Source organism: Gymnoscopelus microlampas (assembly GCF_963454915.1).
Source record: "Gymnoscopelus microlampas genome assembly, chromosome: 13".
Taxonomy (NCBI): domain Eukaryota; kingdom Metazoa; phylum Chordata; class Actinopteri; order Myctophiformes; family Myctophidae; genus Gymnoscopelus; species Gymnoscopelus microlampas.
The window spans coordinates 35,848,388-35,861,432 of record NC_139950.1 but is presented as its reverse complement, the minus strand read 5'-3'; the positions used below and the strand labels follow the sequence as shown (position 1 = coordinate 35,861,432).

The following is a 13,045-nucleotide window of genomic DNA, read 5'->3' as shown; positions in this document are numbered from 1 at the left end:
GCTGACTGACTATTTCCCTCCAGCAGGCAATGTACACAAACACTGCATAATTAACTGCTGAGCTTTACTGTTACAATTCTAATTTGTTTGTGTTTGACTTATTTATTTAATAAACACAAGCATTTAGTTAATCCAGTCATCCAAATTAGATAGCAAAACGTGGCTAATTAGTTAATTTAACACATGCCAGTGGCAGTGCCACCACACCACCTGTCAGGGAGCACACATCTGAAAAGCATGGTTAATTCAACTTGGCCCAGCCCAGGTGCCATACATTTAATCATTAAGCCCGTGGTACTCAAAGTGGGGTCTGGGGACCCCCAGGGATCCTTGAGGGAGTTCCAGGGGGTCCCCAGCAATGTACCCTTTGTGTCTGTAACTCAGGTCCATTTGGTTCCATTTGTACACTCTCAGAGTTAAATGAACACCAAGGATTTACTGTGTAAATTGGGGTCCCATAAATAATAATGGCATCAAATTATGTCTAATGCATATCAAATGGGGGCTTTGAAAAATAAAATAAAAAAATATTTGTTTTCTTAGAATCACTGACAGTAGAGCCACGCTATAACAAATATCTTCTTATGGGGGTCCCTGGGTGTGTGGTGTTTCTTACAATGGGGGTCCGCGACCTAATTGTGTATCAATTTGTCTGTCCTTGAGTCCTTGACATGATAAAGTTTGAGAACCACTGCATTAAGCAACTTAATCCCCCCCCCCCCCCCCCCCCCATGCACAAATCTTACCTGAAGTAGGCCTAAGCCAAAGTCGGCTTTAGTGCTGTCATCATCATCTCTGACTCTGCTGCCGGGTGGAGAAGTGTTCTTCACTGGCTCCTTACCTCCTCATGCTTGCAATTCTCTAGCCCTAGAATGTCTGATGTATGTAAGATCACAGACATTCTATCTATAACTCTATGCATTCTATAGACTATAGGGTTAGCAATTCTCGCGCTAAAGCTAACGTTTCGACCACACATATTCTATAATAGTATGAATTCGACAGAGCGACGTGTGTACATTCGCAGTTTGTTGTGTAGGCGGCTGTCCTGTCTGTCAACAGCATTGTTATGGACAGTAGGACTGCGGTTTTATTTTTCAAAACTATTTGAAAAAAACACAGGCAGGGCTTCACTTAATATCATTATATTACGTCTCTGGTGGTTGGCGGTGGTTTTTGTTTTTGTTTTGTGTTTTGACACAAAAGTGTCCAAAGTGAACGTGACGTTGATAGTAAACCTACCAAGATGGCGCCATTGAACTCCATTGAACGGTTCCTGCCCCTACCCCACGCCACACACACACACACACACACACACAACCTCAAGATGGCGCTGTTGAATATCGACTTGATTGATCTCCAGATTGATCAACTACAGTAGGCCTAGTCAGGACTCAAGAGCGCCATCTCGAGGCCGTGGGGCTAGACATTGCAGTAAGAATCCAAAGATATTTAGACTTTTAAAGAAGTTTTATTCAATGTATGTTGATCTAAGCACACAATCAATGAAAACCAATTCAGATTATCTTTTTCCAAAGGCCACATGAGCCCTCCTCTTACTTAAGTAGCCTAATGGTTTTGTTTTGGTCACATTTGGAGAAACACAATCAAATCAGAATGATGTCTATCGGCACAATTCATACAGTAGGCCTACCCGCTGTACTTCAACACAGATACTGTAGGATTGCAACATAGTCTTGAAATGTGCTTAAGTGGGAAAATATAATTTCAATACAAAAGTTATTTAGATTAGGTAAGCAAATGCTTCACTATATTGTATTCCCAGGTGAAAAGCATATTTTATAGTGAAAATCAGCTAAAACAAACATGTATTTACCTCAGTGTCTATAAAATAAGCAATACTTTAACAGTTTCATCTGACATGATACATATGAACAAATAGTGATAATTATAACAACATTGACAAAATAAATAAATCTCATAATGTACAGTTACTATACATTTATCACCAATATAAAATTTCTCTGTTAAAAATTAGCATTTCATGTCTGAAAGGTCTCATTTGGTCAGAAAAACTAAAAGGGTAGAAAATGAAAAGCTGAGCATTTCTCGAGCACAATAAAATTCCAGTATTATGCAAAGATAGAGGGGTTTGGCGATATTTAGACAGCTCATCAACGGCACTCAATACAGCAATTTACACTGATATTAAGCACACCAAAACATTTGCTTGGAAATCACACCATAACTTTGTACTTGGCTTGTTTGGGTTGTACTGTAGCTTCTGATATTATATTACAACCAGTAAAAAATACTTATATTCTTCCTAATACACAACTGGTTCCCACAGTGTTGTAACTGACCAATGCCAAGACACCTCTTTTGAAGGCACCCAAGAATAGTAAGATATCGCTGTGACACTGATCCTTCAATAATTTAGCTTCGAGAGTGGTGAGATAACAAGAGTAAACACCATGGAGAATCACCACTAAATATCTTACAAATAATTCAATAACAAACAAAACTGGCTTTTTTCTTTACATTTCAGAGCAATAATGTATTATCATTATTCATGTGAACATGTCCACAGAGCTTCAAAAACATTTGCCTTAAAGACACAAAGCAGCACTCTGCAATGGATATGCAAATGTGAATCTCACACACCATCCAACAATAACAAGCTACATCCTTGTCACCGACAGTACACGTGTGAATACATGGTTCATTTTCATCCCTCCAAATGTAAACATGGTGCGCCGAAATCCACCGTAATGATGTTTTCGCCTACGGGGCTTACGTTTTCAATGGTCTACAAAACAACTTGTATCTCATGCTCAAATTTCTTTCCACTACTTTTCATTACATTACTACTGTCCATGTACTACCACAGTTCTGAAAGAGAAATGTGCAATCTGAAGTAAGCAAACCCTTAAACTGGAATAATAAACCCTTTTTATGAGTACCTTAATATAACAGGAAGGTTGATGCATCATCCACGTGAGCTCTTTAAACATAAGCCATAAAAGAAAATACTATACTGTCCTTCAGTTGTTTATATTTTGGATGACGTTTCTCCCATTACACCATCCACCAAAGCTTTCTAAGCAGCCAGACACGGCAGAGAGACTGAACACGCAACGTAGGGCCCACATTTTACAAGCCATCAGATGGGAGTTTTGATATATCTGTGGCGTGTCTCTGAGCAAACCAGTTTTTCTTGGCGCTGGTGCAGACACGCAGCCAAGGTGCCCCTTCCTCCGCTGTGTCTCGTCTCTCTCGGTGAACACAGCGACATCCTCTCTCCACCGCCTCTCCCTGCTCCTCATTGATTTACATCCTAACTCACTGTGTGACCTTCTAAGGCGAGAGTGTTCACACATTTTCTCCTTCACACAAGTCTGCCATATCTGATAAAAGGGCACTGGAGCACGCTAAGCGGAAATATAACTGTGAGTTATGATTTCGTTCGACGAATAATCATTTGTATATTCTTTAACCCTTAAATTATAACAACAGTAATTTATAATACATAAAAGGTTGATTCCACAAAGCGTTCTCCCATCACGTCTCTCAACTTAAACCAACGGCCATTCCTCTTTGTTCCTCCTCTTTATTCCTGAGAGATTCCTTGCAGGATCCCAGATAAAAATGTTTTGTGTTGATTTTCCCTCGATTCGCCAGAGGACTGACTCTAATGGCTGTCAACAACAACACTTTTCTATGTGGAGACCTCTGAGGAGTGATGAAGGGTAGTGGCTGATGGAATCAGCACAATGGTTGTCTTCCTCACTGCCTTCACGCCTCAAGAAAGACAGCTTCTCCACTTCTCAAGGCACCTAGTAGCGGTGCTATCACCAGTGAGTTTATTGTTGTGCAGTGAGCTAGAGAGATGCCTCTTCAGAGTACATGTTCTACAGAAAGGATACAGAGACCACAGGCAGTGGTCATAAGTAGACTTCAGAAGCCCCAGTTCGAGCAACATATAAACCAAATTGTATTTTTGTTGACCTGGCCATGTTTCAGATGACATATTTATGATCACCAATCAATGCTGGATCCAAGACACTACAGGTAGTTTACCACGGCAAGACTTCCAAGGCTGACATACTGTAGACATACTGACATGACATAGATATACTGTAATTGTCATTTAATATGGATCTTGACTTCCGGTACCTGAGCAAGATTTCATGCACAAATGGGCTGAGCTTTTGTACTCTCTGGTAGGCCAAACTGTTGTCTTGGAACAGTGTACCTGAACCATGATTAGCACACACAGGTCTCAAGTCAATGTGTTGTGGCCCCTGTCTTTCAAATGGCTATGAAGGCCTTTGCCACACTACGTACTTCGATAAGTCTTTATAATGTCTTTGATAGTCCTTCTGCAGATGGGGCAGCAAGCATTGGTCATCTTCTTGAGTTTGAGCCCACACTCGTAGCAGAGACACATGTGTCCGCAGGCATAAAGCACAGTGTCCACGGCATTCTCGTAGCAAATGGTGCACTCGTCACTCCACGAGCCTGAGCAGGATGGGAAGGAGGGGGACTCCATGTGGCTGGAGAAGGGAGAGCCAGGCGTCGTACCTGAGATAACGACAAAACAGGGATGTGTTAGAGATGTGCGAATGTATGACAAAGAGATTGAGAGAGTGAGCAGTGGTGTAAAGTAACTAAGTACATTTACTCAAGTACTGTACTTACGTACAAATTTGAGCTACTTTTACTTTACTGAAGTATTTCTAATTGTCAGTACTTTTACTTCTACTCCACTATCTCAGAGGCAAATATTATACTTTTACTCCACAACAATTATTTGAATACTTGAGTTACTAATTACTTTGTAGATTTTGATTGTCATTACAAAACATTCAATACCCACTTCAGCCCTATATACATTTCGGCCATTTGAAAATAGCCGATCTACAAGCTCACAATGCGTCGCGATGGGACGCATTGCGAGCTTGTAGATCTGCTATTTTCAAAAGATTTTTATACATTTTATACATTTGAAAACTTGTGAAATGGGACATTCTGCACGATGAGTACTTTTACTTTTGTACTTTAAGTATATTGTGATACCAATACTGGTAATCAATATATCAATACATTTTTTATTCCGATCAAACCAGTTGATTAGACGCATGTCCAAAAATTGGTGTCCCCAATTTGATTTTACTGCAGTTTCATGAGGTTAGGGTTAGGTAGGAAACTGTATGTAATTGTTTGAGGTGGTGAGAAGGAAAATATCAGTGCAAGAGAGAGGGGCCAACAAGTCATCTATGAGTGCTGTAGGGGAAAGCGGGTCTGGGAAGAAATATAATAAGACATTTGTGAAGTACAACTGCAATCAATTTCTTCATCTTCCCTAGCAATGTTTATTCGGTGAGAGCTGCCTAAAAGTGGTGCAACAGGTAAAAAATGAACAAACCGGTGGAGCAGCTGTAGGTCATCTGGTAGCTGGTGTTGAGGTTCATGTTCAAGTGTGTGTCGAGGTTGGCCTCCGAGTTGGATGTGTTGGGAGTACAGGATGGGGAGCTGGGTACTGATGGCCCTCGGATGTCCGGGTGCAGAGATGAGCCTATGAATGCAGAGGAAACAAGAAAGTCACATTTAGTTTTTAACTTCTGGTCTGTTCTGTAAAATGAAGGCATGCCCGCTTCGGATCTCAAAAGCAAGTGCTAAACGCTTGACTTTTATCTCCAGAAAGGGGGGGGGGGGGCTTTAAGATTTTGTTCTGTCAGAAAGTTGGGGCATTAAAGATAGGACATTTCGAAAATACAATGTAATGTTACTTTAGACCAGAAGGCACTATAGCAACCCGTCATGTTTGAGAAATTACTTGCTCCACTTGTCTATGAATGGATTAATTACATTTTGGCTCAAAAAATCTAAGATTGGAACCATATTTTTGTCAGAAGGAGGGCATTAACTTTCTCTGCTTTAAAATGGAGGCATTAAAAAGGTCAGAAAAAATAGAGGAATTGTGTTTTTTTCAGCATGAAAAACATGGTTTCTTTCTCCCTGCATGCATCTGAAGGCTAAGTACTGAAATACATTTGTTTCTCAACCGCTGCTGTGCATCAAAAAGCAATGGAATCGATCCTTGTGAGAGCAGACAATCAAGTTTTTCCGATGTTCTAGTGTCAGCACCCGAACATTTTTTGACAATGTTTTGGCTTAAGCGTGTTGTGGCTAATTGACTCTTCTGTAAGCAGCCGTACAAAAAGTCTGAGCATTGACAGACAACATCTGTAATCTCTTAATGCAGAGCCCAGAACGCCATAATGGTGTAACTGGAAACCGACGCTGTGTCACTGCACACTGACACATCAGCCAGAACGACCGATAATTAGCAAATAACGCATCTCCTCATGTCTCCCTGTCTCTCTCCCTGTCACTGTCACACATGCCCACATCCATGCACATTACATACACACGCAAACACAAAGTCTGTGTTATCTTGCTGCAGATATGACTCGGTGAGTCAACAGTGGGTGTGTGGGTGTGTGTGGGTAAGTTACTGAATGCGCCTGTGGTAATGCACTCTCAGTAGGGACTCTGTCCAACAACCTCCATCCCCTACTGGCAAATCGCCTCATCTCGTCTCACAGAGGAGAATCTCTATGCCAGCTCCAAAACCCACAGATCAGTTCTGCCCTACTGTGTCTGCCAGGCACAAAGCATTGTTATTTACACTTTGTCCTTCAGCTGTCCGTGACCAAAATATCGTTACTTCGCTGAGCCAGCGACCACCTGTGGCATGGTATCTTCCATGTGCTAAAGTATTTAATGCTGTGTTTGCAATGCAGCAGTGCACAACCCTAAATATGCCTATCTCATGATGTGAGCTCACTTAACTGATCTTCGTAATCATTAGATTATCATCAGCATCAATTAATAAGAGGAAAGGGGAGTGGTGGAATAAGGAGGACGTTGCATGATAAAAACAGACCTATATAAATACGGTGCACAAATGTGTCCATCCTAAGGTCAGAGTGCACTGTAGTACACTTTGCCTGAGGTCTTCTTTTTCAGACCACGCCAGCTGCTGTAGTCTAAAAAGTCACAACCTACACATAAATAAACCTACACATAAATAAACACTGGGTTATTTGATATGCAGGGCAGTGTTGTTGTTTATCTAGAGAGACCTCTCCTGCAATCTTTGCTTGTCTTAATTGTTGTCTAAATGTAATATTACATATTTTTGGATGCAAATAGTAAAACCAAGAATCCAATGTACAGTATATATAATAACAAAGCAGGCCACTGTTTGTGGCTAATAGCAGATATACTAAATATATTTCTGCTATCTGTTTTTCAACCAATTCAACAACTTGTGTACATATATACAACAGTATACTGTGCATACAGTGTTAGTGCAAATACAAACAACTCCATACTAAGACCTACTTAACATGACCTTTGTGATAGAGCAGCTGTTAACGGATATCCTGGTCCCCTCTAATAAGAGAACAGATGCCCTTCATGTCTATTCATACATCCTTTCATCTAGGATAGCTTTCACCTTCTGCCATTATAGTACAAATTCACCCCTGGACCAGGAATGGGAAGCTTATGAATGTGCGTGGGTATGCAGGCAGTACATCATGAAATACTCAAGTGTTAATTTAACTCTCAGAGCGTACTGTACAAATGAATCCATTTGGGTCCATGTGTACACTCTCAGGAGTTAAATTAACACTCAGGATTTTACTGCGTATAGGAGGCCGCAATGGGGGTTCCCAGATGAATGTAGTGTGGTTATGTAGCACATTTATGGTGGCTTTCATCACATGCTTGTCAAATGCAGGGCTCTCTGCTCTAGTGCTCTCTGGGTTATTTTTTCAAATTTTGTGTTGGCACTGGCAAGGTTCACGATTTATTATTTTGACCAATCTCATGCAGAAACCACACGCCGAGGGATGCCTGGTGGCTCAGCCAGTTAGTGCACAGACAGTTACGCTCCGTGTGAGAGCGAGGACCTGGGTTCAAATTCAACACCCATTACCCGTCTCTTCCTCTCTTGCCCTAGGCTTCTTGTCTCTCTCCACTGAACAGTCTCAAAAAAAGCATAACATTGTCTTTAACCTTAAAAACACACATTAATATGGGGCAGCTGAAATGCAGCAACAGGCACACTCACTGATCTTTTAAAGTAATGTGAATGATTAGAAGAATCTCAAAATCTCTGATGTTACTAAATGACTGCATGAAAGCGGCCGACTCCAATCTGTTCCATCTCACACAGCCAGGGACAACCATGTCACTTTGCTAGGTGGCTACATGTTTCCATGGTAACCAGTGGCTGAGCGGGTGCAGCGAGTGGGCGAGCCAGAGACATCACAAGTACACTCCCCGCGAGCTGGAGTGGGTAATGGCTTGAGAAGCGCTCATACGCAGCATATGAAACCTACGTGCAATTACATTTTAATAATGCATATGAAGGAATATGTGCAGCCCCCTCCAGATAGATGATGCCGGCTGCTGGGAGCCCACGCAAGATAGAAATAACTTCCTCTGTCCCAGTCAAACAGACTACACAAGGAGAGCAGATGAGAAGAGAGGCGAGGGAGACAGTAGATACAGTACATTTCCCCTGGCTTTGAAAGTCGTTTCATGAGCGAATTGAATATAATGATGAAAACAATAATCCATCAGCTTAATACATCAATGCCTAGGGATAGACACTGTAATATTTTAGGAAACTTTCCTTTCCCTTCGACTGTCATTAGCTTCTGTTTAGATAACAGCCCAAAAAGTTGAGACAGAATCAGTAACATTAACTTGGCCAGAATACAAAACCAGAAAGGAGCCACAGGGCTTGTAAATAAACGAATAGGGCATATATTTGGACTTACATGCAGCAGGGCTTGATTTGTAAAACAGATCAGAAAATAGGGACATTTTCCAAAACGTTACATCGTTTCTTAGATTTTCGAGAAAGATATTGGATTCCATTCATTTCTGTACAATATGAAAATCAACTTGCAGAGACTTGTATCTCAACACAATGAACTTTATGGCATCTTCATTCTTTGTCAAAATTAGAGTTAATGCATTTTAAAGCACAGATTGAAAGTTGATTTTTTGCAACTGCACAGCAACATTTTTAGGCAAGTTTGGTAGTGTTTTAATGCGCATGGAGAACATGTAAACAAACACTACAGCATACTGTATACTCTATACTGAATGACTGAAACTGTGTAAAGATAATGACAATGATGCATTGATGGCTGTGGTCCTTTAAAAGCGATATTAAGGATTCCACAATTCATATTGACCCTGCACCCATAAAAACTGATGCACAGTAGATGTGCTGACTGGGATGTTTTTCATCTTTTCCACTTGCACATAATATCAATATTTTCTGAGTCAATAAAGCAATGAAATGAAAAATAAGCCTTTGTTGATTTCAGGTTGATATAGAAGCAAGCTTTGAAGCATACCAGCTTTCTATGAGGCAAACCAGACAAATATGATTACCACTGCATAACCAAAGGCACATCTTCAGCAAAACATTTTTTGTTTCACCTCATAAACATCAACAGACCATTTCCTTCAAATCCAAATAATGCATCAATCATAAGGATATGCAATTGGGAAAGTAGGATGACATTTAAGCCTTTGTATCAAAGTCAGCAGAAGCCATAGGAAAATCTTGAGTACAGAAAATGTATCTACTGTAAAACAACCATTAACATCCCCTTTCCAAGGTCAAGCTAACTTGTCAGACATTACTTGGCTTTTGACATTCTTCTTGTCATAATAAGTCTGATTGTCCTGAACCCACGCTGTAGCCCCACAATCACTGATTTGGCATCTTAACACCTTTTAATCAAGGCTTTAATCAAGACCTGTATTTACAGTCTCATGAAGGATTGGTACAGAAGAGAAAAATGTATGATCATTTTTGTGTTTGTACAAATGTCTCTGGAACAATGGGCAGCAACAATGTGTGTGCGCATGTGCGTACGTGTGCATGTGTGTACTAGTAATTGAGTGCATAAACAATTCCAGAACTGTTGATTATAAATTATTTCATGACCATGCAGTAACATTGTACAACATTTCTCCTGGAATAAACAACAACTTGAGTTGTCAGAAATTCTTGCTCAACTTGAGTTTCAGTTTATCAAAGTTTGCATTCATTTGCAAACTATGGGTGGAGTTACAGATGCCAAGAAAGATACATGAGATGATAAAAAGCCAAACACAGAAAGAGATTTCATGCTGTGGGTGAACTGGAATCCAGCCTTCCCAGTTCGTTCAAGGACCAGAGGCTCTACTTCTGAATGGAAGAATTTAGTGAAACACTCACATTTGACAATGTTTACAGTGTGTTAGCAACATAGGTTACCTCTTTCTATTTGTACAAAGCCTAAACACACGCACACGTTATTGCATTCTCCAACATAATAACAGTGACAGTGAGCTCTGCAAAACCGCTGATTTATTTGCTGCTTTTACTGTAGGATGCTAGTTCATAACACCGTTCATTACAGTACATTGCATGGGATTAATAAAGCATATCTCTCTCTCTTACCTAAGATCCTGAGTTGTGTAATGTTGCCGTGCAGACCATAGAACATCCAGAGAGGCCTGGAGTTATCCACACACAGCTGCATTCCTGCGCTGACACCATTATGGCTCATCGTGACCTCCCCGTCCACGCTCACCACAAAGCCCAAGATGTCCCCGCTTTGGAGCGCCGCCGCCACTCGGCACACGGCCCAGAACTCCTTGCGGTCGACCAGGGAATCCGGGTTATGGGGCAGGTCGCTGGGCCTCAGGACGGCGGGGTCGCACGACGTCACGCCGTACGAGAGGGACCCGACCCGCGCGGCGGCGCCCGCCTTGGACACCTTCACGAACACGGTCTCGGAGCAGCGCAGGGGGCGGCTGGTGAACACCAGAGTCCTCTCCTCGCCGCGCGGCTCCAGCCGAGCCACCGTCTGCTCGTCCAGGGCCGTGATGTGGACGCCGCGAACCGCGTGGAAGCGCAGGTCGCCGTCGGACAGGGTGGGCAGCAGGGAGCACTGCTGGGAGTTCTGAGAGTTTTGCGGCACGTGACAGGAGAAGGAGGAGGAGGAGCTGGGGGGCCGTAGCCTCTCCACCTCCTCGTTATCGGCGTCTTCCTCCTGGAGGTCCTGATGATGCTGCTGGAGGCTGAGGTCACACAGGCTGATGGACAGGCGAGAGTCGTCTCCGTCCCGACGAATGGAGGCGCGGTGGGCGGTGGTGAATGACCGAGGACGCAGGCAGTCCAGGGGAACCATCTCACTGTCTATGGAAGCGCGCACACACACACACACACACACACACACACACACACACACACACACACACACACACACACACACACACACACACACACACACACACACACACTCATAAATATTATACGACCACTTGTTGTGTAATTACTGGAGTTCTTGAAGAGCGGAGCATAACCGTGAACAAAATCTAATCTAAAGGTCACACACCTATCTTCATGTTTTTCTATGTGTGCTTATGCAGACCATTAGCTTGTTTTACATTCATCGTCCACACACCATTAACTGGTCACTGTGCACTGCACACATCAGAGGCACGGCCATCACACGATGGCTCTGCCACTGTGATGTAGTGCACGTAGCCCAAGAGATGGGTAAGAACGTACATCAGTTTTTTAGGCTACATGTTTAGAGACAGAGGACTTAAAGTGGGGACATCGCAGTGGGGGCCGATGCCTGCATGTGTCCTTACAACAAATTTAAAAATAAATTGTGAGGCTCAGCTGTGTACTGGGCACTCCAGATGTACCCAGTGCCAGAGTCAAGCCTGTTGCAGCTGAACCTTATACAAACAAATGGTGCAAAAAGTATTAAACATTTTTAAAAGTATCAATATTGCATATGTAGAAATACTTTGGAACTCAAAATTTACTTGAAAAAGTACAAAGGTATTGGTATCAAAATGTACTTTAAGTACCAAAAGTAGAAAGTACTCATTATGCAGAATGTTCCTATTTCACAAGTTTTCAAGTTTTCAACAAGTACTGTACATAAGTACAGTACTTGAGTACATGTACTTATTTACTTTCCACCAGCTGCATACAAAGCACACAGGACACCACTCCAGTAAGTCTCCGACTGTCCCCATAGCTTTGGTTTTCTGTGATAATGTACACATGGTAAGCCACATATTGTAGTCCTGAGGAATGTTTAAGGGGCTGGAATAGGAAATGCAGACAATTTTAATGACATATTAAACAGGACCACGTTGGAAATAAGTGTTTCATTAAGCTTTTACAGTATGTGCATATCATGGGTTTAAGTTATATTGCGTTGATACTTATATTTCTTTTACTAAAATCAAATCAAATCAAACCATGTGGCTGTATTATAAAAAGTTGTTTTCTACTGCAGCCAATACACCCCTTTTTCTTATGACAAAGAGCACACCCAAATGCCTACACATCAGCTGCATCCACTAAGCTACAGTTTCACCTCTTCTATATATTTACAGAACATGCAAGTGCTGTATACAACATTACAACTTTGAATGGTGCACCCGGATATAAAGAATGTCTCACGCCTGTCATTGAGATACTGTAGCTACTCTGTAATTGTATCACATTTCCATCTGTGCTGTGTAAGAACTCATAAATAGCCGTCACCTTGCTAATTTTGCAAACTGTTGAACACAAAACCACGTGGGAAGATCAACGTTATGTAAATAAACCCCCTCCCCCCAAAAAAAACTGTCTTTCCTGGTTGGTACAAATGGATCTGCATCATAGCATGCTTAGGGACACGTTGCCTGGCTCTCCAAACATGGGCTAAAATTAGCCTGATTGGACATTTGAGAAGACTGGACATACACTGGCCAAGGCATGACAGACGTGATGGCTAAAGCTGTGTGGCTCTCGACCTCTTTCTCTCTTAGGTATCCCGGGTGGGAAATAGATCGGGAGGGAGTGTGAAAGAAAAAAGGGAGAATGAAAGACAGATAGGGTGAAGTGAGCGAAGGGCAGACAGAGTCAACCTCACCGCCCCCTCTTTATCACACAAAGCAAGCACATCTCCGGCCCACCACAGAT

The 13,045-nt window shown here is 42.0% G+C and overlaps 1 protein-coding gene across 1 annotated transcript in view; it reads right to left on the bottom strand.

The window, feature by feature from the left end:
- Positions 1 to 1,474: 1,474 nt before the first annotated feature.
- Positions 1,475 to 13,045, bottom strand: part of LOC311058811 (E3 ubiquitin-protein ligase NEURL1-like) — a 30,705-nt gene continuing 19,134 nt past the window's right edge. Inside the window, exons 4-6 of the mRNA XM_084076322.1 lie at positions 10,508 to 11,248; positions 5,390 to 5,539; positions 1,475 to 4,545 (exon numbers count right to left, since the gene is read on the bottom strand). Coding sequence (XP_083932448.1) covers positions 4,301 to 4,545; positions 5,390 to 5,539; positions 10,508 to 11,248 — 1,136 coding nt within the window. The 3' untranslated portion in view covers positions 1,475 to 4,300. The remainder of the gene's footprint in view (positions 4,546 to 5,389; positions 5,540 to 10,507; positions 11,249 to 13,045) is intronic.